General features: G+C 39.8%; 1 protein-coding gene across 1 annotated transcript in view; it reads left to right on the top strand.

Moving 5' to 3' along the window:
- LOC122066632 (transmembrane emp24 domain-containing protein p24delta3-like) overlaps positions 1–18,890 on the top strand; it is a 35,678-nt gene extending 16,788 nt beyond the window's left edge. The window contains exons 2-4 of the mRNA XM_042630463.1: positions 4,133–4,342; positions 18,298–18,374; positions 18,533–18,890. Coding sequence (XP_042486397.1) covers positions 4,133–4,342; positions 18,298–18,374; positions 18,533–18,677 — 432 coding nt within the window. The 3' untranslated portion in view covers positions 18,678–18,890. The remainder of the gene's footprint in view (positions 1–4,132; positions 4,343–18,297; positions 18,375–18,532) is intronic.
- Positions 18,891–26,714: the final 7,824 nt, after the last annotated feature.

Genomic DNA, 26,714 nt, shown 5'->3' with positions numbered 1-26,714 from the left:
TACACGACAATTTTCCGAAAGGGCTTATGGCATCAAAGTTGAGGTTCCGGAGTTCAATGTGAAAGGGACTTGAATAATTCCTTGACAGAGATGTTACCAAAGTGGAGAGAGTTTTTGCTTATAAATCTCTTCTGGACGAGAAGAAGTGTGAACTCATCCTCACCAAGTTTCTTTGATATGCATGTTCATGGTGGGATGATGTATTTACTGCATGCAAGGTTTGTCAGAAGACTTGGACCTGTTACTAATTGGGAGGTTATGAAGCAGATCTTGATTGAGAAATTTGTTCCTCTTAATTATGAGAAGGTGATGTTCCATAAATTGCTTAATTTGCAACAAGGCAATAGGGATGTGGATACCTACACCCTCAGATTCCACAAACTATCTTCAAGGTGTCGACTTCAGGAAACAAACCAACAACGGGTGATGCGATATATCAGTGGGTTAAGTACTGAGATCCGACTTGAATTGGCTAACATTGATTTCAGGTCAGTTGATGTGGCAACAACTCATGTCAAGACAGCTGAAGAGAAGTCCATTTATTGGAAGAATATGCTCAAGATTCCTTCAGCTTATAGACCTCCACCACATATGGAGGAAAGGAAGCCTGAAGCTCGCAGAGTTGAAGTCAGAGTTCAACAACAAAGACAGTGATTGGGTGAAGACCAGTAGATGCCATAGTTGTAGCGAGAAGGGTCACTACTCCAACAAGTGTTCCAATAGGACTCACTCTGTGAATGCAACAGAGAAGCAACTGATAGAGAAGAAGGATGATGTTGATCCTGCTTTACATCCTTATCCCCTCGATGAAGATGATATTGACAATGATAATGATGATGATGATGATGGTGATATCGAAACTTATTCCACTAGTCTTACACAGGGTTTAAAGTATCGGTCCATATCATACCATATCGGCCTATACGTATCCGTATCGGCCCTTACCGATACGATACGGATCAATACGATATATGAAATTTTTAAAACCCTTTTGTATCGATACGTATCTTACGATACACACCGATAAGCACTGATACGCACCGATACACACCGATACGCAACGATACTCACCGATACGTACCGATACTCTATGAAAAATTCAAAATCGAAGTGAAATGTACGTTTCAGTATGTATCGGTACGTATCGGTGTGTATCGGTATGTATCGATCGATACACACCGATACGTACCGATATGGTCATAAAATGGCCAAAATGGGTAATTTTTTAGAAAAACATAATTTTTTGAGGTGTTTTTGTTCCAAAGTTGCCGCCAACCATTTTTCTCTCTAACTAAAGTGGAAATCAAGATTGGGAACAAGGATTTTACATTTATGGGACAACTACAAACCTTAGATTCTTAGTGCGACACTGTCAATTTACTGTTTATGCATAATACATGTTATATATAGTTTTTTTTAACTATTTTTTATGCAAAAGTATATAAAAAAGTGTTTCCTATCCATTTATGTCCGTATCTTAGCGTATCTCCGATACGATACGATACCCTCCGATATGTATCTTAATTTTTGCCGACCGATACGGCGACCAATACCGATACTTTAATCCTTAGTCTTACATCCTTCTCAAACAGACTAGTTGACAAGGCGCCTCTCTTCAGACAAAAGGGTACTCTCCTGCATGGTTCTGAACATACAGATATTCATACAATTGTTGATACTGGGACCGAAGCAAATTTCATCTCTGCTGAATTTGTTCGAGCACACAACTTTCCACAGAAGCAATTGTTCAAGAAGATTCATGTGCAAGGTTTTGGACCTATAGCTCGAGAATAGGCCATTGCAGTAAAAGTGTTTCCTATCCATTTATGTGCATATCTTAGCGTATCTCCGATACGATACGATACCCTCTGATATGTATCTTAATTTTTGCCAACCGATACGGCGACCGATACCGATACTTTAATCCTTAGTCTTACATCCTTCTGAAACAGACTAGTTGACAAGGCTCCTCTCTTCAGACAAAAGGGTACTCTCCTGCACGGTTCTAAACATACAGATATTCATACAATTGTTGATACCGGGACCGAAGCAAATTTCATCTCTGTTGAATTTGTTCGAGCACACAACCTTCCACAGAAGCAATTGTTCAAGAAGATTCATATGCAAGGTTTTGGACCCACAGCTCGAGAAGAGGCCACTGCAGTTGTTCTAGTACATCTACAGTTTGGGCCATTACGATACCATGTATCTTGCTTGGTCACCCCATTGGCGCACTGCGACATCCTTTTAGGGAGACCTTGGCAACGACTTGCAGGTATTCTCTACGATAGTGCACAGAACACCATCAATGTGAAGCAAGGAGGTCGTACGTATTTAATGATGCTACACGCATTGTTAGACATGCCACGTCATCGACTGACTCCTGCTCTAGTGACACGTCAACCTACTTTCCCTCCTTTTGGAATTATGTTCTTGTCATCTGCTTCGATATGTGTGCCACCTCATCGATGAGTGATTTACAAGGGTATCTTGGAAGCATGACCTAACTCGACGGAGTCGAGTTCTTTTAAGACCGGGAGAGTTGATGCAGTTAGGCGTGAGAAATTTTGGGAGTAATTTAGTTAGTTGATTTGTTTCCTTTAATTGTTACTGTAGGTTTAGTAGGAAGATTGGATTTTATTTCAGTTGCTATTTAGGTTAGTTTCCAATTTATGTAGCTTCTATTTTTACACTTTGCTTGCCTTTATATTGATGTAACTCAATGGAGAATTCAGATTTTGAAGAATTAAAACTTGATTGAGATTTTTGGATATGAAACCATGGCTGCCGTGGGTGATTCTCTTCTTTACCCTTTTCTAATAGTCTCTCTCTGTCCCTGATCTTATCTTCTTCTTCCTAACCCTTTCTTTCTTCCTTGTTCCCTGTTCTCTTTCTCTGGTTCTGTTACAGGCAGTACTTACAGTCAGTGACGGTGGTTCGAGCTCATTTGATTCTGCAGCTTTCAGTCTGAAACTTGGGGTATAAACTTTCCTACCTGGGGCGATATAAACCGTAAGCTCCATCCCAAGCTCTTGCAAGTCAGAGAACAGCAGATCTGAAACCAGAAATCAGATCTGAGTTTTCCGCCAATATGGGTCGCAGGATTCTCCCCGAGGCTGTTGTGTCCCCTTTTGATTTGATATTGGTTGGAACCAAGAGTAACCTGATTTTCGATTTCTCTCCCAAAGTTACGGTTAGATTGGATTCCAGTTGATTGAGTTCTGCCAATCGAAACCAGCAAGAGGCTGCCGCTGGGTTTCTATCCTGTTGTCCTCTAAAGCTACAAAGGTTGAAGATGATATTTCTTCCTATTTACACTTTTAACCTTATTCTCTGATATTCTCAAAATAACCCTCCTTCTGAATTTTTATTTCATTTTAACCCCACTACTATGTTTATTTTCAGAACTGATCCTTCTCTTTGGATTTAATTCCTGTTAAGTCCATAGTCAATTATTTCACTCTAAAGGGATTTTAAATTGTATCAGAAATTACAATATTGCCACTGGTTTGCTTAAGTTGAATTATTTGTTCTTTTGTGGGCCCATAAGCGATCTGATTCAGTTCTTTTGGAGCCAGGATCCGCATCACTAACTTCGTGTAAAATGAAAACCGTTATAGTAGATAATGGCTTCTGAATAGACCAACTAGATATGACTACTTTGCCACTAAGATCATCACCGACCAGAAGAAATTTCTTCATCCCTGTCTGGCAGAAAGAATCTTCTGCTTAGAAGTAGTGTATCAGCAGTATGAGCTTTTCTGAAAAAAAAATCTCGGGGTTCAGATTTCCTGTACTAGTGGACCTTCATTAGCTATACATTTGGAGACCTTGTCATGGCAAAGGTTGCCATTATTTGGATACATTCATCACTCCAAAAGTCCTGATTCAAATTAAAATAAATAAATAAATAAAAGAAAAGAAAAGAAAAGCAATTTCTAATAAATTCAGCTATGTAGATCATCCTGAGTTTCAAACATTGTTTGATCAAACGATGTATCTACTTTTATTATTTTATCATGAACTTCCTCAATTCTTAAATTTGAGTTTGTTTTTCAGTTGAACTTTTGATAATGCCTGGATATTTGTTTTGCCTTGTAAAATAAGCTTCACACTGGTATTTTTTTTGTAGGTCACATCACCCTTCGGGAACACTGTTCATCACACAGAGAATGTTACTCATGGGCAGTTTGCATTCACAGCCAACGAGGCTGGGAACTACTTGGCATGTTTTTGGATTGTGGGTCCTAATAAAGAAGCAGGGGCAAGTGTCAACTTGGACTGGAGGATTGGAATTGCAGCAAGAGACTGGGACTCTGTTGCCAGAAAAGAGAAGATTGAGGTATGCAATTACAAGATTTTTGCTTTCCAGATATTTTTTTAGTTAGGACCTAAGTTGCAAATTTTGTTTTAAATGAAATTTAAGGAAATTTGGTTTTTCACTGGAAGACTTGAGACATGAAATGTATTGGTTTAAAAATTAGGAATTTTGGTATTTCGCTTATTCTGGGCTATTTTAGGGATTTGGGTTGATGAGGAATTTTGGCCCAAAAATTCTGCCATATCAAAAACAAAAATAAGAAGAAAAGGTGAAAACCAGCCCAATTTCTTGCTGTAGGTTGAAATCTCTGGCCTCCCCATCTCAATTCTGTGGATTGAAACTATAAATTAGATACCCTAGCCCTAAAGTGATGTAGATCAAGTTTGCAAAAGAAGGGTGCTGCTGGTTCCATCAAACCAGACCAGTCAGCCCCAATGTTCGCCCATCAAGCCAACCAAAAACCAGAAATCACTGTGAACAGTACCCATGAACAGTGATTTGGTCCTTCAATTTTCTTTCTGTGTTTGAACTTTGTTTCTTTGTCAACAAGTATTCAAAAGCCAGATTTAGTCTCTAGAAGGGTCTTTTATTTCTACGTTTATTGTTTCTTAGTCTCCAAGCTTTTAGTTTTAGCAATAGAGAAGTCTAGTTTCTATTTTCCAATTGATACCTAATTTAGATATTTCTTTGTAATTGAGTCCAAGCCTCTATTATATAAAGAGGTTGATTGTAGTTGCTGTCACACAATTGGTTGGTTGATATTTTGTGAGCTTTGCTTGCTGGTTTGTTCCTGAGAAAAGATTTTTCAACAGCTAAGGTGCCTGCGAGGACTGACAGGGAATGGCATCAAGGATTCAAGAAATTGAAAGTAGACTCGGAATATGACCTTGGTCCAAATTAGAAACTAAGCTAGACATAACATAATCACAGAAAATAGTAGTGAACGGATAGATCTATCTTGATCTCCTTAGTTGTTTTCCTTCGGTGGTGAGTTTCTTCCTACCGGGGGCCTCTTCCTTGTTTGGAACCCTAAATTCTACCTGGATCTGTATGTCTAACTAGATCGGGACGGTTGACGATTCAGGTTCTTATGCACAAGTAGATTTGGACGATTTCGATTACTTGTGCTTGCATTAGGGATCAACAACCATGGTGACTAAAGACTCTGGGACGTCAACCCTTAAGGATGGTGGAACTTATGGCTCTTGTGGCGATTACCCTACTTCCTATCAGCTCCATTAAGTTAGATGGGAGCAACTATCTGAGTTGGTCGCACTCCTACAACCTGTCTATTGCCAATAGTGGCTATGTCCGTTATCTCACAGGTAAGGTACTACCATTCACCTTACTACTGCTGATCTGCTCAGGAAAAGTGGGATGCTGCCAATCGCATGGTAATGTCCTACCTTATAAATTCTATGACCCCATCTATTGCTAGGGGCTATTTATTGCTTGATACCGCTGCTCGTATTTGGAAAGCTGTGAAAGGAATATATTCTCAAGTGGGTGTTAGTGCTCAGTGCTTTGAATTGAGAAAAAAACTTCATAGGGCTACCCAGAAGGAACTTACAGTATCCCAATATTATTCTAATTTGTGTGGTATGTGGTTGGACCCAGAGGAGGAGGGGAGCAGACATGATTCCAACATATCCGATGGACACTTACTGCAGGTTAGTGAATACGAGGTTAAAGAGGCCCTACGACGGATGAAGGTAGGTAGAACTTCGGGACCGGATGAGATTCCAATTGAAGTGTGGAAGAGCCTAGGAGAGGACAGGGGGTGTCTTGGCTAACCAAGTTGTTCAACAATATCCTGAGTACAAAAACTATGCCAGCTGAGTGGAGGAGAAGCATTGTGGTCCCAGTTTATAAGAACATAGGTGATGCCCAAAATTATAGCAACTATAGAGGTATAAAACTTATAAGTCATGCCATGAAACTGTGGGAAACGGTTATTGAGTCCCACCTAAGAGAGGAAACTGAGTATCAGAGAGTCAATTCGGTTCTATGCCAGGGAGATCCACAACAGAAGCTATTTTCTTACTAAGGAGGCTTATGGAAGTATTTAGAGCCCACAAAAAAGACCTCCATATGGTCTTTATTAACCTGGAAAAAACCTATGATAGAGTACCAAGAGAGCTAATTTGGCAGGTCCTAGAGAAGAGAAAGGGCAGGGTTAACTATGTAGATAAAATTAAGGACATGTACGAGGGAGTGGTGAAAAGTGTCAAAACAACGGAGGGTCAAAGTAACGAATTTCCAATCACAGTTGGGTTACACCAAGGTTCTGCTCTAAGTCCCTATTTGTTTGCACTCATTATGTATTATCTAACTAGGCACATCCAAGACTCGGTTCGGTGGTGTATGCTATTCGCTGATGATATTGTTCTGATATATGAAACTGTGGATGATATTAATACTAAAGTGGAGTTATGGAGATCAAGTTTGGAATCAAGAGGATTTAGGATAAGTAGGACGAAGACCGAATACATAATGTGCCCCTTCAGCCAATCTAGAGTAGGGGAGGGAGTGGTGAAACTTGGGGATCAGGAACTACCCCAAAGTGAATGTTTTAAATACCTGGGGTTTATCATTGCCAAAGAGGGAGACATAGATGATGATGTTGCCCATAGGAAAGTTGGGTGGATGAAATGGCGAGGTGCATCAGAAGTGCTATATGACAAAAGAGTGCCTATTAAGCTTAAGGGAAAATTTTACTGGACAGTTATTCGACCAACTATGATGTATGGAGCGGAGTGTTGGGCAGTCAAGAAGAGTACTTTAAATAAACTGAGTGTAGCGGAGATGAGAATGTTGAGAGGGCTGTGTGGGAAGACCAGGAGAGATAGGGTAAGGAAGAAAATATTTGGGGGTTGCACCAATCCAGGAGAAACTTTGTGAGAGCCGGTTGAGGTGGTATGACCATGTTCAATGGAGACCTATTGATGCCCTAGTAAGGAAGACTGACCAGATTTATTTTGTAGGAGCCAGAAAATGTAGGGGTAGGCCTAAGGTCACTATTGACGAAGTGGTTCAGAAAGATATGCAAAGGATAGGGCTCGATTCTAGTATGACTTCGGATAGAGTTTTGTGGAGGACAAGGACCTGTGTTGCCGACCCCTTATAGGGGATGTTCCCATGATGCGTCTTTCTCTACTGCTTTTCCGTCTTCTCTTATCTCAATTTTCCCTCATTTTTAACCTATCTTTTGGGCTTTTTTATTTTCTATTATCGGATCCATGTAGCCGACCCCATTTAGTTGGGATAAGGTTATGATTGTTGTTATTGTTGTTGTGGAATGATATTGACTACTGTGAAACCTATCAGCTTGTTTGTGATGTTGATGTCATAGGCTTTGAGAAGCGTGACGAGATGCTTCGTGTCTGATTTTTTGGCAAGTTTGAATGTGGAGATTGATCAGATTAGGGTTAATTTCTTCAATCATGACCCCGTCCTTGTCCTAAACAGGATTTTTCATTAATCCACACAGAAGAAAATTTTCGATCTGAGATGCTCCAGCCTTGCTCTTAGGATCGTGCTACCTTATTGTCTGCACAGTTCTCTACTGATTCTAATACTAGGACACTTGCTCCTCCCTCCACTGACTAACCTATTGTTAAAGTGTGACTACTGTGGGAAGGAGCGACACACTAGGGAGACTTGTTGGAAGCTCTATGGGTGACCTACTAATACGCGTGAGTGTAATCAAGGTCGTGGAAAGTCCTCTCAGTATCAAGCAATTCAGTCTGAATCTGCTGATAACATTGATAGCTTAGGTCCCATAGGTTCCTACTTCACTAACGAAGAGATGACTGTGCTACATCATATGTTGACTTAGATGGATCCTCTACTGTTGTTGTTGCCTCCTCTCTACCAGCCATTACTGCCTCCCACTCAGCCTAGTTAGGTAATATCTATTGTGGTCATAATGCATATGCTGCTTCCCATGCCTAGATGATTGACTCTGGGGTTACTGATCACATGATTGGTGTACCCACATTTTTTTCTACATGTTGTCCTCCCTTAGGTAACTCTAAGGTTTAGGTAGCTGATGGTTCCCCTTCCCCTATTGCTGGAACGAGTTCCATTAGATTCTCACTCACTATGTCTTTGTCCTCTGTTCTTCATATCCCTCAGTTTTCTATTAATTTATTTTCAATTGGTGGTATTACTAGAGATTTGAACTGTAAGGTCACCTTCTTTCCTATTCATTGTGTTTTAGGACTTGGTGATGGGGATAACGATTGGCAGTGGTAGAATGAGTGTTGGTCTCTATTACCTGGACATTGTACCTTCAAGGGCACTTCATGCCACTTTAGATTTGGCACTCTCGGAACTCCTGAGTTAGCATCGTCGTCTGGGTCACCCCTCATGGGAACTTTATTTAGATTATTTCTTGCTTTAGTTAAACATTATATTCAGGACAAATTTACTTGTGCTGCATGTGTTTTTGCAAAACAAAATCGAAAGGTTTATCCTATTTCTAATTCACTCTGATGTTTGGGGACCTTCCCGCCGTGTCTCTGTATCTAGATATAGATGGTTTGTTACTTTTAGTGATTGCGATACTCATGCTACTTGGATTTATTTATTGCATCATAAGAGTGAGGTGTTTAAATGCCTTCACAAATTCCATTTTATGGTTAGGACTCGGTTTGATGTTAAGGTTTATATTTTGTGTACTGATAGTGGCAGGGAATATATGGAGGGTTCATTTCAATCTTATTTGGTTGATCATGAGATTATTCATTTGACAAGTTGTGTTGTTACCCCATAACAGAATGGGGTTCCAGAGCGTAAAAATAAACACTTGCTTGAGGTTGCTCGCTCCTTGATGTTTGAGATGCGGGTCCCTGCCCCTCATTGGAGTGAGGTTGTCCTTACTGCTTCCTATCTTATTAATAGGATGCCTTCATGAATGTTGAAGTTCAGGTGCCCTATTGTGATGTTATTTGGGTTACGTACCTTTGTTGTTCCGCCTAAGGTATTTGGCTCTGTTTGATTTGTGCGTAATCATCAGGTTCTTGGAAAACTTGACCCTAGGGGTCTCCGGTGTATTTGTTGGCTACTCACCAACTCAAAAGGGATACAAGTGTTATCATCCTCCTCGGCGCCTCTTTATTTCGGTGGATGTGATCTTTCGTGAGACAAGGGCCTATTACTCACCTCTTTAGGGGGAGTCTTCTGGTGATTCCTTCATTTAATGGTCCTTTACTTCTCCCTGTGGATGAGAGGGACGAAACTCAGAGGGATACAAGAGAGAAAACTAGTGGTCAAGAGGTTCCCATTCAAGTGGAACCACAAGTTCAGCAGAAAACACAGGATGGTCCATTGATAAAGGTGTTCTCTCATAAGAAAAGGAGAACTAACACCACTACTCATACTACCACTGCTACTCAGCTGCCTTCTGATCTTGAGTCTACTCTCCCAGGTGTCTCTTTTCTCCTCAATTTTGATCCATCTCTTGATGTTCATATTGGTCATAGAATAGGTAATAGGACATGCACTCAGCACCCCGTTTCCAATGATGTGTCTTCTAATGCCTTGTCTCCATCATATCGTGCTTTTGTGTCTTCCTCGTCTTCTGCTTCCATTCCTCAAACGTGGCAGGAGGCAAATGCAGAACCTAGTTGGAAGTAGGCAATGAATGAGGAAATTAGAGCACTTCACAAATATGGCACATGGGACTTGGTTACTCTTCCACTACAAAAGCGGCCAGTTGGCTGCAAATGGGTGTTAATAGTTAAACACAACGCTGATGGGACTGTGGATAGATACAAAGCAGGGCTGGTTGCCAAGAGATATACTCAGGCATATAGGATCGATTACCGGGTGACGTTTGCTCTTGTTGCCAAGATGAACACTGTTATAGTTCTAATCTCCTCTATAGTGAATCGAGGTTGGAAGCTACAACAACTAGATGTCAAGAATGCATTTCTTCATGGAGAGCTGACAGAGGAAGTGTATATGGACATTCCACCAGGCTACTCTAGTTCAAAAAACCAAGGCAAGATGTGTAGACTGAAAAGTGCTCTGTACAGATTGAAGCAATCTCCTAGGGTATGGTTTAGTCGTTTCCACAAGGCCATGATGGCAATTGGTTTCACTCAGAGTAATGCCGATTACACTCTGTTTATAAAAAGGGTGGGTGATTAGATTACTGTGTTGATAGTATACATGGATGATATTGTTGTTACTGGCAATGATGCAGCTGAAATCTCGAAGCTCAAGAGCTATCTCAGTAAGGAGTTTGAGATCAAGGATCTTGGAAGGTTGAAATACTTTCTTGGAATTGAGGTGGCACAATATACCAAGGGTATTGTTCTCTCCCAGAGGAAATATACCTTGGACCTCCTCTTTGAGATCGGCATGTTAGGATGTAAGCCCTCAGATACTCCTATTGATACTAATTCTCATCTCAGAAGCAAGGAAGGTGAACATGTTGGTAAAAATCGGTATCAAAGGCTGGATGGAAGACTCATCTATCTCACACTAGACCAGACATAGCTCATGCAGTCTGTTTAGTGAGTCAATACTGGCAGGATCCCCATTCCTCTCATATGGAAGCTGTGTACCATATTCTTCGGTACTTGAAGACTGCCCTAGGAAACGGCATCTTATTCTCTCCTTCAGGTCACATGAGGGTCGAGGCATATACTGATGTTCATAGTTTTTAAGGCGGTAAGGCGACGGAGGCGTTTGAGAGTCTTTCGGAGCGCCTTAGCGATAAGGCGGGCATAAAGCGTTGCCTTATCGACTAAAGCGTTCCTGTGTAATTTTTTTATAAAACCAATCTATTTTGCTCAAATCCTAGTTGAATCCTATTACTCATATGTTAAATAAATATTAAAGGTTCATATTCATACCAATGTAAGATATTCNGTTAGATGGGAGCAACTATCTGAGTTGGTCGCACTCCTACAACCTGTCCATTGCCAATAGTGGCTATGTCCGTTATCTCACAGGTAAGGTACTACCATTCACCTTACTACTGCTGATCTGCTCAGGAAAAGTGGGATGCTGCCAATCGCATGGTAATGTCCTACCTTATAAATTCTATGACCCCATCTATTGCTAGGGGCTATTTATTGCTTGATACCGCTGCTCGTATTTGGAAAGCTGTGAAAGGAATATATTCTCAAGTGGGTGTTAGTGCTCAGTGCTTTGAATTGAGAAAAAAACTTCATAGGGCTACCCAGAAGGAACTTACAGTATCCCAATATTATTCTAATTTGTGTGGTATGTGGTTGGACCCAGAGGAGGAGGGGAGCAGACATGATTCCAACATATCCGATGGACATTTATTGCAGGTTAGTAAATACGAGGTTAAAGAGGCCCTACGACGGATGAAGGTAGGTAGAACTTCGGGACCGGATGAGATTCCAATTGAAGTGTGGAAGAGCCTAGGAGAGGACAGGGGGTGTCTTGGCTAACCAAGTTGTTCAACAAAATCCTGAGTACAAAATCTATGCTAGCTGAGTGGAGGAGAAGCATTGTGGTCCCAGTTTATAAGAACAAAGGTGATGCCCAAAATTACAGCAACTACAGAGGTATAAAACTTATGAGTCATGCCATGAAACTGTGGGAAACGGTTATTGAGTCCCACCTAAGAGAGGAAACTGAGTATCAGAGAATCAATTCGGTTCTATGTCAGGGAGATCCACAACAGAAGCTATTTTCCTACTGAGGAGGCTTATGGAAGTATTTAGAGCCCACAAAAAAAACCTCCATATGGTCTTTATTAACCTGGAAAAAACCTATGATAGAGTACCAAGAGAGCTAATTTGGCAAGTCCTAGAGAAGAGAAGGGGCAGGGTTAACTATGTAGATAAAATTAAGGACATGTACGAGGGAGTGGTGACAAGTGTCAAAACAACGGAGGGTCAAAGTAACGAATTCCCAATCACAGTTGGGTTACACTAGGGGTGTCAATTCTTAAACCGAACCGGTAAAACCGGCCGGACCGAACCGATAACAACACGGACCGAACCGTACCAAAGCCTTATTGGGTCGGTTTGGTTTGGAGTATTGCAACCCCAAAACCAAACCGAACCGCACCGGAAATCGGATGAACCCGAAACCAAATCGAAACCGGCTCAAAACCTGGACCGAAACTGAAACCAAACCGGTAAGAAACCAAAACACTCCAAAATTCATTAAAAAAATCAAAATTTGTATAGTTTTGTAAACATTTGTATGGAAAGTCGAATCCAAACTGGACCAAAAACCAAAACCAACCCAGTTACAAATTGATTTAAGAAATCGAAACCAAACCGCACCGAAACCGGAATTTCCTTATTGGTTCGGTTTTGGTTTCAACTTTCCCACACCGAAACTGACTCAACCCAAACCGAAACCGAGCCGGACCGACCGATTGACACCCCTAGGTTACACCAAGGTCCTACTCTAAGTCCCTGTTTGCTCTCATTATGGATTATCTAACCAGGCACATCCAAGACTCGGTTCGGTGGTGTATGCTATTCGCTGATGATATTGTTCTGGTATATGAAACTGTGGATGATATTAATACTAAAGTGGAGTTATGGAGATCAAGCTTGGAATCAAGAGGATTTAGGATAACTAGGATGAAGACCGAATACATAATGTGCCCCTTCAGCCAATCTAGAGTAGGGGAGGGAGTGGTAAAACTCGGGGATCAGGAACTACCCCAAAGTGAATGTTTTAAATACCTGGGGCTTATCATTGCCAAAGAGGGAGACATAGATGATGATGTTGCCCATAGGAAAGTTGGGTGGATGAAATGGCGAGGTGCATCAGGAGTGCTATATGACAGAAGAGTGCCTATTAAGCTTAAGGGAAAATTTTACAGGACAGTTATTCGACCAACTATGATGTATGGAGCGGAGTGTTGGGCAGTCAAGAAGAGTACTTTAAATAAACTGAGTGTAGTGGAGATGAGAATGTTGAGAGGGCTGTGCGGGAAGACCAGGAGAGATAGGGTAAGGAATGACTGAATTAGAAAAGATTTGGGGGTTGCACCAATCCAGGAGAAACTCTGTGAGAGCCGGTTGAGGTGGTATGGCCATGTTCAATGGAGACCTATCGATGCCCCAGTAAGGAAGACTGACCAAATTTATTTTGTAGGAGCCAGAAAATGTAGGGGTAGGCCTAAGGTCACTATTGACGAAGTGGTTCAGAAAGATATGCAAAGGATAGGGCTCGATTCTAGTATGACTTCGGATAGAGTTTTGTGGAGGACAAGGACCCGTGTTGCCGACCCCTTATAGGGGATGTTCCCATGATGCGTCTTTCTCTACTGCTTTACCGTCTTCTCTTATCTCAATTTTCCCTCATTTTTAACCTATCTTTTGGGCTTTTTTATTTTCTATTATCGGATCCATGTAGCCAACCCCATTTAGTTGGGATAAGGTTATGATTGTTGTTGTGGAATGATATTGACTACTGTGAAACCTATCAGCTTGTTTGTGATGTTGATGTCATAGGCTTTAAGAAGTGTGAGGAGATGCTTCGTGTCTGATTTTTTGGCAGGTTTGAATGTGGAGATTGATCAGATTAGGGCCAATTTCTTCAATCATGACCCCATCCTTGTCCTAAACAGGATTTTTCATTAATCCACACAGAAGAAAATTTTCGATCTGAGATGCTCCAGCCTTTCTCTCAGGATCGTGCTGCCTTATTGTCTGCACAGTTCTCTGCTGATTCTAATACTTGGACACTTGCTCCTCCCTCCACTGACTAACCTATTGTTAAAGTGTGACTACTGTGGGAAGGAGCGACACACTAGGGAGACTTGTTGGAAGCTCTATGGGTGACCTACTAATACGCGTGAGTGTAATCAAGGTCGTGGAAAGTCCTCTCAGTATCAAGCAATTCAGTCTGAATCTACTGATAACACTGATAGCTTAGGTCCCATAGGTTCCTACTTCACTAACGACGAGATGACTGTGCTACATCATATGTTGACTTAGATGGATCCTCTACTGTTGTTGTTGCCTCCTCTCTACCAGCCATTACTGCCTCCCACTCTGCCTAGTTAGGTAATATCTATTGTGGTCATAATGCATATGCTGCTTCCCATGCCTAGATAATTGACTCTGGGGTTACTGATCACACGATTGGTGTACCCACATTTTTTTCTACATATTGTCCTCCCTTAGGTAACTCTAAGGTTCAGGTAGCTGATGGTTCCCCTTCCCTTATTGCTGGAACGAGTTCCATTGGATGCTCACCCACTATGTCTTTGTCCTCTGTTCTTCATATCCCTCAGTTTTCTATTAATTTATTTTCTATTGGTGGTATTACTAGAGATTTGAACTGTAAGGTCACCTTCTTTCCTATTCATTGTGTTTTAGGACTTGGTGACGGGGATAACGATTGGCAATGGTAGAATGAGTGTTGGTCTCTATTACCTGGACATTGTACCTTCAAGGGCACTTTATGCCACTTTAGATTTGGCACTCTCGGAACTCCTGAGTTCGCATCGTCGTCTGGGTCACCCCTCATGGGAACTTTATTTAGATTATTTCTTGCTTTAGTTAAACATTATATTCAGGACAAATTTACTTGTGATGCATGTGTTTTTGCAAAACAAAATCGAAAGGTTTATCCTATTTCTAATTCACTCTGATGTTTGGGGACCTGCCCGTTGTGTCTCTGTATCTAGATATAGATGGTTTGTTACTTTTAGTGACTGCGATACTCATGCTACTTGGATTTATTTATTGCATCATAAGAGTGAGGTGTTTAAGTGCCTTTGCAAATTCCATTTTATGGTTAGGACTCGGTTTGATGTTAAGGTTCATATTTTGTATACTGATAATGGCAGGGAATATATGGATGGTTTATTTCAATCTTATTTGGTTGATCATGAGATTAATCATTTGACGAGTTGTGTTGTTACCCCATAACAGAATGGGGTTCCAGAGCGTAAAAATAAACGCTTGCTTGAGGTTGCTCGCTCCTTGATGTTTGAGATGCAGGTCCCTGCCCCTCATTGGAGTGAGGTTGTCCTTACTGCTTCCTATCTTATTAATAGGATGCATTCATGAATGTTGGAGTTTAGGTGCCCTATTGTGATGTTATTTGGGTTACGTACCTTTGTTGTTCCGCCTAAGGTATTTGGCTCTGTTTGATTTGTGCGTAATCATCAGGTTCTTGGAAAACTTGACCCTAGGGGTCTCCGGTGTATTTGTTGGCTACTCACCAACTCAAAAGGGATACAGGTGTTATCATCCTCCTCGACGCCTCTTTATTTCGGTGGATGTGATCTTTCGTGAGACAAGGGCCAATTACTCACCTCTTTAGAGGGAGTCTTCTGGTGAAGAGGTTCTACAGATTCCTTCATTTGATGGTCCTTTACTTCTCCCTATGGATGAGAGGGACGAAACTCAGAGGGATACAAGAGAGAAAACTAGTGGTCAAGAGGTTCCCATTCAAGTGGAACCACAAGTTCAGCAGAAAACACAGGATGGTCCATTGATAAAGGTGTTCTCTCATAAGAAAAGGAGAACTAACACCACTACTCATACTACCACTGCTACTCAGCTGCCTTCTGATCTTGAGTCTACTTTCCCAGGTGTCTCTTTTCTCCTCAATTTTGATCCATCTCTTGATGTTCCTATTGGTCATAGAATAGGTAATAGGATATGCACTCAGCACCCCGTTTCCAATGATGTGTCTTCTAATGCCCTGTCTCCATCATATCGTGCTTTTGTGTCTTCCTTGTCTTCTGCTTCCATTCCTCAAACGTGGCAGGAGGCAAATGCAAAACCTAGTTGGAAGTAGGCAATGAATGAGGAAATTAGAGCACTTCACAAATATGGCACATGGGACTTGGTTACTCTTCCACTACAAAAGCGGCCATTTGGCTGCAAATGGGTGTTCATAGTTAAACACAACGCTGATGGGACTGTGGATAGATACAAAGCAAGGCTGGTTGCCAAGAGATATACTCAGGCATATATGATCGATTACCGGGTGACCTTTGCTCTCGTTGCCAAGATGAACATTGTTATAGTTCTAATCTCCTCTATAGTGAATTGAGGTTGGAAGCTACAACAACTAGATGTCAAGAATGCATTTCTTCATGGAGAGCTGACAAAGGAAGTGTATATGGACATTCCACCAGGCTACTCTAGTTCAAAAAACCAAGGCAAGGTGTGTAGACTGAAAAGTGCTCTGTACGGATTGAAGCAATCTCCTAGGGTATGGTTTAGTCGTTTCCACAAGGCCATGATAGAAATTGGTTTCACTCAGAGTAATGCCGATTACGCTCTGTTTATTAAAAGGGTGGGTGATTAGATTACTGTGCTGATAGTATACATGGATGATATTGTTGTTACTGGCAATGATGCAACTGAAATCTCGAAGCTCAAGAGCTATCTCGGTAAGGAGTTTGAGATCAAGGATCTTGAAAGGTTGAAATACTTTCTTGGAATTGAGGTGGCACAATATACTAAGGGTATTGTTCTCTCCCAGAGGAAATATACCTTGGACCTCCTCTTTGAGATTGGCATGTTAGGATGTAAGCCCTCAGATACTCCTATTGATACTAATTCTCATCTCAAAAGCAAGGAAGGTGAACATGTTGGTAAAAATCGGTATCAAAGGCTGGATGGAAGACTCATCTATCTCACACTAGACCAGACATAGCTCATGCAGTCTGTTTAGTGAGTCAATACTGGCAGGATCCCCATTCCTCTCATATGGAAGTTGTGTACCATTTTCTTCGGTACTTGAAGACTGCCCTAGGAAATGGCATCTTATTCTCTCCTTCATGTCACATGAGGGTCGAGACATATACTGATGTTGATTCCCAGGATCTCCAGATGATCATCGTTCAACTACCGGTTACTGTGTATTTGTTGGTGGCAACTTGGTTACGTGGCGCAGTAAAAAGCAGTCAGTTGTGGCTCGATCAATTGCAAAAGCTGAGTTGAGTGATGTTCCATGGTATATGTAAGTTACTTTGGTTTCAAAGCCTTCTCCATGATCTAGGTATGTCCATTCAGGTGCCAATGTTGTTATACTGTGACAATATGTCAGCCATCAGCATTGCACACAATCAAGTTCAGCATGACCATACCAAACACGTGGAGATTAATATATACTTCATCAAGGAGAAGTTGGAGCAAGGCCTTATATGCATTCCGTTTGTGAGAAGTGAAGATTTAGCAGATGTTCTTACAAAGGTACTTAGTGGTAAATCTTCTTATTCTATTTTGTACAAGTTGGGTATGTGTGATATCTATGCACCAACTTGAGGGGGAGTGTTGAATAATGAGTGATATTGTAATAATGGGTTTTAGGGGTGTTATCCAAACGGGCCCTTAAGCCCACTTTAGGGTTTTACTTTATTATAAATAGAGAGGCTTGTGCTCATTATTGGCACAAGTCACAATTTTTCCAATTCTTCAACTTCCAATATAGAAGCTAAATGAAATGGTTATCAAATTTCTGCATAAGTTTCTCCTTGCACAGCAGATTTGACAGCTCCAATCTCCTAGAAGAAATCTCCATGCAAGGACTGCTCTTAGGACCAAATAATGGGCTGAAAACCTGGCCCATTAAGTGGACCGAAGGCTGGATGGTTGGACTTGCTCGATGGGCTGGTCTGAATTCTGTTTTGGTCATTTCCTCTCCATGCTTCATCTACATCAGAGGAAGGACTGGTAAGAGAGAAGAGGGATGGATTTTTTTTTGAGGGGAAGGGGGGTGGTGTGTAAGGGTGTTGGGGACAGGGAATGGTGAGGGTGGGGGAACAGCTGTAGTGGATAAATTACATATTGGCTGTGCTCTTAGGCTCTCTTTCTCTCATCTGAAATATCTGAAAATAGTGAATTTCCTTTTTGGGAGCAAAATGAAACAGCCACCAAAATAAAATTTACAACTCAGTTGAGGACTTACCTATCATTTTTCTTTTAATTTTTACTGATCATTGCTTGGATTTATGTATCAAGAGATATTTACATATTATTAATTTTCTCATTAATTAGGGTGTTGAACTTGAATTGAGGAAGCTTGAAGGAGCAGTGGGGGCCATTCATGAAAATTTGCTCTATCTCAAGAGCAGGTATTTGGTTATAGTAAACTTAATATATTTAGAGTAGTTGTGATCCCACGCCATTCCCCCCCCCCCCCACCGCGGCGCCAAAAAGAAAAAAAAATAAAGTGGGTAAACATCAAATTTATTCATTTATATATTTATTTATTTATGTATTCATATTGTAGGGAAGCAGAGATGAGGGAAGTTAGCGAAACAACCAACACCAGAGTGGCATGGTTAAGTATTATGTCCCTGGGTGTGTGCATTTGCGTGTCAGTTTTGCAGTTGTGGCACTTGAAGCACTACTTCCAAAAGAAGAAGCTTATCTAACTCCTCAAAACTAATTAGCCGACCCCATAAAGTTGGGATAAGGCTGAGCTGTTGTTGTTGTTGAAGTACTATAAGAATTGAAAGAAGATTAGAATACTATTTATTTTTTGTACCTTAATACCAACTTGTCAGGTTGAATATTCATCCTTGTTTGAGATTTGGGTGAATGTAGCATGTTCTATGTATATAAGAAGTCATCCTCTGTTCTGCCAAGTACTTTTGGGTTTGAAGGGGCTACTTCTCTTTTTTTCCCCACAGGGGATTGTGTATTGCTCGTGTCTGCTCAACCCCCACCAGTAAATGGTTTCTTTTCTGATCCAAAGCATGCAGATGACCCTGCTCCTGGTGGTTTCTGGTGAAAGAAAGAGCAGGTGCATTTTGACCTTGCTTTGCAGAGATTTTTCAATCAAGCATGCAGTGGAACATATTGGCAAACCCCTTGTCATCTTGATGAACTGGCATGTATAACACCATCTTCTCTGATAATAGTAAAATATGGACTACATCTTTTATACACCAGGTGTGGCATTACAGTTCATTGAGCCACAGAGTGATATGGCCAAGCTGATTCATCACATTGTGTTGAGGATTTTCTTACAAGACCTGTGTCTGAAGAAGATAGTCTAATTCCTCTCCTACCTAATATACCAGATTGTGAAGACATTATTTCCCGTCCGTTAACCGCTTATAGCTTTGGCCACCAATGTACCAGAATTACAAGTGAAGCTGCAAGTTGATCGTACAGTTAACCTTCAGAAAACTTAAGGAAGAAGATGGAACACAACCTCTGCAATGTTGCTGAAACATTTTGTGAGATTCAGTACTAAGGATTCATAAATGCCTTGCTCTGCCTTGTCCGTCAAAGAAGCGAGGTAGTCATGGCAGTTCCTCTTCCAATGTCCTGGCTTGTTGCATTCCCTTGGTAACCTTGTTCTTATTCTGCACTCCTCCCATTCTTACAGGTGAATGCTTGGCCTTGGACTTACCCTTTATAGCCTTTATATTCTTCTTGCCTATAATAAACATAGAGCATTTCTCTGTAACCAGAGCTATTGCCTTCCTCTTCTTAAGGGTGCTTTCTGCACCAATAAGCATGTTGGTGAGCTCGTATCTAATAGTGGCAAGGACGATCTCAATCTTGAATTGCAGATCAAATAATGTACCGAATGATTCAAGATCCTGGAAGATTTTATTCATCTTGATCATATGGTACAAGATTGAAGTACCTTTAGACATTTTAGCTGAATGAAGTGCCAAAAATTAGATTTTTTTGGCGAATAAGATGATCCTGCTTGCCAAAAGTCTCCTTGAGGTGATCCATAAGCTCCCTTGCAGAATACAAGTCATCACATGAACTTTGAAGGCTTTTGTCAAGAGAACTGTGTGTAAGCACTAGTGAGTGTTCTTTTCTTTAAAAGTCTCCCAGGCGACAAAATCCTCACCATCAGTGGTGTGGTAGGGGAGGTGTAGAGGACTCAAGCACGGAAAAAACTTTGTACACTTTCAGGACCAGCAGATGCCTTTGCTCCCAGGCCACAAAATCCACAACTCTGATATAATTTGGCCACCTGAGTGTTAGCTTAGCTTGTCAAAGGTCACTAAACACTCAAGGCAAGTACTTATCCCTTCAGAGTAAATCATAGCTTTAGGATGATACCCACATACAAGGACAAAACCTACTCACCATGTCCAATCAGATTGAAGTATGTCAGAGATAATTACCATGTATGCCATTGCATATGTTATATTAGTGCATATCAATTTGTATAGGCTTCTCTAAATCCCTGGCACGCCATTGCAATGCCAGCCTTTTTTCCAAAATATGCATACAGTACACCATTAGGCTGCCAAACTCCTATTAATAGATCTGATAGATGAAGGAGGTCATTAGGTCCAACCATTTCAAATCTAGGGTTGGACCCATTTAAGGGTCCAAATTTTGAGATTCTTCCCAGCCATACACTGGTTTTGGGAACTATGGTTGACTTGATCCCTATCAAGGGTTCGTAGGAAGTAGGGGGTGAAACAAGACTGGGTTGGGCCATGTTTCTTAGAACCCCAACCCAACCCTAGGTCCAAATCTATCAGGTTCATGCCTAGGTTCAACCCTGCCGGGCTTATGCCAACTCAAACTAGTCCTAATTGACCCTAATTGGGGTGGGTTGGGCTGAGTTGACCCTAATTGCTTGATTTTTGCTAGGGCCGGGATAGTCTTGATTATGTTTTTTTTTTTCATTTGTGTCCTATGCATTAAAAAGAAAAACAGCACCAATAAATCAAATGATCGATACACAATTAAAATTGTAAAGTGTAACACAATAACAAATGTTTAGAACACTTGACCATAAGAATTAATTATTCAGATTCATTATTTTGAATAAAAGATAGGATGACAGCCCTAAATTATATTATATAAATCAGGGTTAAAATTAAGGTCAGATTAGGCTAGATCACCCGGCCCAACCTTGACCTAGGGTCAGTGTTTTTCAACCCCAACCCGAACACACCCTCGAGGTTAGAAATAATACCGTCACATTCTCTTTTCTTCTTGTAGCTGCCAACACTAGGCTAAGCTGGTGTTTCTCTCTAGTGTGACTAGGCTTGACTTGAGAGATCCCAATGCATGGATACAACGGAAATTGTACACACACGCATTCCCTCATAGGAATGGGAGTTGGCTTGAAGAGTCGACGCCCAAGAGAAGAGGTTGTGGAATCAAATCCTATCATATGCAAGTGTGTGTAGGTGGGTGGGTGTAGGATTAGGTGGCCGTTGGCCTTACTAGTGCTTAATAGGCTGGCCATTGGCTTGGACGCTCAATAGGGGGAAAAAAAATCATACAAGAGAATGTGCATGATGATACATATACAAGCGGCTCACATGATCAAGAAGAAAAGAGAGTGTGAGAAGGCAGGCTGGTTTGGCAAAGATGGATGTGACGGTATTATTTTAATCAAATCCTAAAAGTCTCTAGAAGGGAGTTTTAACCTCACAAAGGTTAGTAGCTATTTATGTGATAAGGATGTGGGAAGATGGACTAAAAAAGTTTTGTTTCTACATGTTTAAGTGGGTTTTTCTTGTACTAGTTGAGGTTCTTTTAAGTAATCTTTCCATGTCGCTTGGTTAGGTATATTTTTAATTCAATTAATAAATTTGGTGAATCCATCACTTCTCAAATTCAAATAAATCATGATTAAAAAAAAAAAAAAAAAGTAGAGAGAAGCCTTGGTGAATTCTTCCAATTAGCATTTGATTATATTGCACAATTTCAGAAAAACCATTGACAGAGTTACAGATGAAATTAGAGCAACTATGTGATGTAATTTGCTTTTTTTGACACCTTTTGAAGACCTGCAAAGGTCAATATAATTCGTGATTACTTGTAAGATTGAAGCTCATCACCTCACAGATATTAAATAGCTAATGTAGTTGTTGTCACATCTGAGCATGTCATCAGCTGGATCTGCTTCTACGTATTCAATTGGGTCTCTTATATCTTGGTTCTATTTGAGAGAGAAAATTGTATGCCCCATTTCTAGATCTAATTCTAATTTTAGAAAAGAAATAGGAAATAGTCATTAGATAGATTAATAATTCTTGGACAAGAGATCGCCACCTGGTTCCAATGCGAGGGCTAATGAGAGCGCACACAAGAACATCAAGATGGAAGACATTTTTTATTTCACGAGCAACGTGTAGTAATTTCATTTGTTCTTGTGTTTGGTCATCATGTTTTTGTGCCTGGATGTGATAGCCACACGATCAAGTAGAGTTCTTTTTCCCATAATTGTTTTCGTGCTAACCACGGACTCAAAATCTTAGAACATACTTTAAAATTTTTATGAAAACAAATATATTGAACACTAGACTTTCCCCAAGAAAAACAATGGATGAGAAGAAAACAACTAGCGGACATCATGTTGTATAACGTAAGTCACCAGATGACTTAACAAAATTAACCTACATCAAGATGCATGCTTTTCTATCAGAATTGGATTATGAAATTTTTTTTTCGGAAGTGGGGGCATTTGTTTTGGGTGGAAAGAAAGTTTACTTTAGGAAGTGGGGGCATTCAACTATAGATGTTTGGCTAGATCTTTTTATGTCTTGATTAATTTAAGGGATAAAGTTTTACTAAACCCTAGTCAGATGCAATTATAATTTAAAAAAAATAATAATGTAATTTTGGTGATGACATCCAATTAAAAAAATAAAAAAATTGTAAAATAAATAGAAGAAGAAGAAGAAGAAAGAAATGTTAGGTGAAATAATATTGCTTGTGCTAACCACAAGCTCATAATAATAATAATAATGACTATAATGTTTACCAAATTATTATTATTATTATTTAATGTTAGAATAGGAAAAAAAAAAGAACTGGCAGAAATCTAATTATATAAATGAAGTCACCATGACAAAACCAACATCAAGATGCATGCTTAAGAAGAAAGACGTGTTAGATGAATACTTGTGCTTGTGCTAACCACAAGCTCATAATTTATTAATATTATTTAATATTAAAATACTCAAGGATCATGTTTGCCCTAAAAAATATTTATTGATAAAAAATTGAAAATAATTGCATGATAGACCAGACATTACTCTCCACCACAGGCTCAAATCTAATTATGATTAAACTAATTCATTCAGTAAATTTAGGAAGAGTAATTCAGGATGCTTTTTGTCAAAATCTTCATTGGATTCTATATATATCAAAGGATATGCCTAGTGAAGTATAACAACTCTTCTCTATTTACCACTTGGCAGTACATAGATTAGTCCATATGATAGAGCACTCCATATATGTCTCATTGTCCAAATTTTAGTATAAAGTAAGAAAGAAAGTTTTAATAAAATTATCGAAATACCATTAAATGGAGATGAATATAAAATACAAAATGGCATCATTTGTCATTTTAATTAGCTACTTCCTCTACACATTTTAAGCTGAGAAATTGAACCAATGAGATGCTTATCTGGTTCTTTATCATATGGATATATTCATGCATTTTCATGTAGCAAATAATGAAGCGTTATACTTTAGTACGCATAGTGTAGGGAAATATATCCTATATTAAATGTGGACATACAGTATTGTTAAAATCAATTTTTTTTAATCTTCTTTTTTACTTATTTATGAAGGTGCTGAGGTTTCATGCCTTTTGTAACAGTTGTCATGTGTAACAGCAACATGAGGGTACAAATTCGGGTACATATTATTGATGTGTAAAATTTCTGATAAATATAACTTCTCTATGTCATTATAATGCTCAAAATTTTACCACAACAACAACACAACTCAACCTTATACACCAACTAAATGGGGTCGGTTACATGGATCTGGAAAAAAAAAAAACTCTGGGATGTCTCACTTAGAAACAATCAGCAACATGTATCTTTGCCTCTAAACAGCTATGTTAGATGCCATATTAGGGTGAAGACCTATATATTGCAAAATAATTTACCAAAAAAAATAAAAAAATAATAATGATCAAAATTTGTTTAAAAAAATATAGAAATGCATACACAACAAAGATCTTTGGGAAGCAAGAGGAAAAACTCATACATACATAGTGAACTATTATACTGTGGAGGTGAAAAATTAATTAATGAGTAATGTGGTCTACTAGGGCTAGGAAAACTCCTTTTTTAATTCTATTATTTAGTTAAGTCTTTTTCATTTCTTTTTCTAGAACCCATCTTCTTTTTCTTGTTGCAATGTCTCTATCATTTGTTTTTCAAATGTAACACACCATTGGCATCACACAAAGTGCATCATCATCCATCCATCCATGACTCTTACCTGCTATCTCATCTATGCCACGAACCACTACCACAATCTTCTTCATCTTATTGCTTCAAAAGTGTGGAAAACAACCACATGATTCAAGCCAGAATCTAAGAAGAAGAATGTTATAAAGAACATCACTTTTTCATCATCTCTAACAAGATATAATCCATGCAATACTATACCCTAAATCATCAAAGAACCACCAGTCTCAATTTCAATTTGTTAGTATAATGCCCTCTATTCGCCATTTCAATGATCGAAACTCCTCTTCATCCTCGCAGTTGTTGAGGAGTAATTCATCGTCGTCTGTCACTCATCGCCGCCATCCATTGCAAGAAGAGCTAAAGCCTCAGCTTCTTCGAATTCTTTCACATCAAATGCAGAGGTCCCATTACCGGCCACCATCGATATCCATTCGTACTAGGAACCATGTAATTAATGGTCTGTTATCAAGGTTTACCACTACATTAGCTCCTGGACTTTCATCCATTCAGTTTCTTCCAGAACCTTTAGTTGGCCAGTTGATAAGTAAAACCCTAGCAAGGTTACCAGTAGAGCTAATGTTTTCTCCAAGGCACAACAATCCTGTCCTCTTAGTTCCATCAACCATAGTAGAGAGTATTAGTCTAACAATAACTGTACCAAGTGGTCCAGTAATGGGTTATAAGGTCTCAATGATCCCCAAAATAGAGGAGACAATAGCAGAAATCTGGAGCAGCTGGTTAGGGATTTCCCAAGACTACTCCAATATCAACCTATCAACCATTCCAGAAAGTTTTCTGAACCAACCAGTCCTTCCACCAATGAAGATTCTATTCTGGAACTGTAGGGGTGCAGGATATGCATCATTTCTTGAAGCAATTAGAGATATTATCCATCAACACAACCCCTCTATACTCATTCTAATGGAAACAGTTATAAGTGGTGCAGGAGCTTCTAGAGTTATTAAACAGTTAGGGTTCTCAGCTAACTTCTGCTTAGATCCACAAGGATCATCATCTGGTAGTGGTATATGGATTCTGTGGAAAATGGAGGATCTACAAGTTCATGCAACATCGAATTCGAGCCACGCGATCCATGCCATCATCAAACTCCACCCATCAAAGCAGTCAAGTTGGATCCCTTCCTCAGCTAATGAAAGTACATCCTCTCAAACAACTGCTTTAGGTGATTTGAATGAGACAATAAGCAGTTCTGAAAAATCTAGAGGTTAGAAGTAGTCCCCATAATTCTTCTCACCTTGGATTATTTCATCATCATTCAACATCAATCTCACATGTCTTTGGTATGATGATATAGGGCTTTTGGGTCATAATCACAAATGGACAAGCAAGAGGGAAGAACAAGAAGAACTCATTAGGGAACTCTTTCTGAAGGCAAATGTTCAACAATTCCTTAAAGCTCATCCAAACTTTTATTATTCTATGTCGCAAAACAGCAAAAGAAACACCAAAGCCAAGAAGAAGAAGGACCATGAATACCAGAAGTACTCTTCAAGATCATTATTGATGAGGAGGCTTGCAAAGATAATGGAGGGTTGGAAAGCCAATGAAGATTGGGCAACACCACCCATACTTTGATCCAACTAATAGAGGAGGTGTACATGATGTACTGACTGGTCAGTGTTGCTGGAGCCTTTATTGATTCAGGGCTCAAGCTTCAACATATCAATGTGGTCTCAGCTGCAGTTCTTGCCCACTTTGGAGAGTAATGGGATTGAATGTGACAATTTTCTATCATCCACAACAGCAGTAATAGGACCAAGCTTGGTTTTTCACACTGATTGCAGAGGCTGAATGAAGCATTGAACTAGAGCATGCTAATGAACTAGGTCTCAAGAAAATCAGGATTTCTTGGATGAAGAATGTTTTGGTGGACTCTCTCTTGAACTGTAATATTGAGAAACACAGACAATACCATAGCTGGGATAAATTCTTTGCTTTCTGATTTTTATTTATCATGATATATTTCATTTTAATCTAGCTAGCTAGCTATTAACAATTAATGAAGCACTTAAGCTTACTAGTTCTGCTTGGGCACCTCTTTTTTATTTTGTTTTGAGGCCTTGAGATGGCTACTCTCCTTGTCAATTAAGATAGCTTTTCTCCTTCTCTATTAAGTGGTCTATTTTTCTGACAGCTCTATTAGGTGATCTTGTTAATTTCTTCCTCTCCCATTTGTGCCTTTTCTTTTCTTAGGTTCTGTTTGTTTTCTTATGGCGTTCGTTGGATGTCAAGGAGAAAAAA

This window comes from Macadamia integrifolia, chromosome 2 (assembly GCF_013358625.1).
Source record: "Macadamia integrifolia cultivar HAES 741 chromosome 2, SCU_Mint_v3, whole genome shotgun sequence".
In the NCBI taxonomy this organism is placed as follows: domain Eukaryota; kingdom Viridiplantae; phylum Streptophyta; class Magnoliopsida; order Proteales; family Proteaceae; genus Macadamia; species Macadamia integrifolia.
Note: the sequence above shows the minus strand (reverse complement) of the source record. Positions and strands in the feature narration are given on the sequence as shown.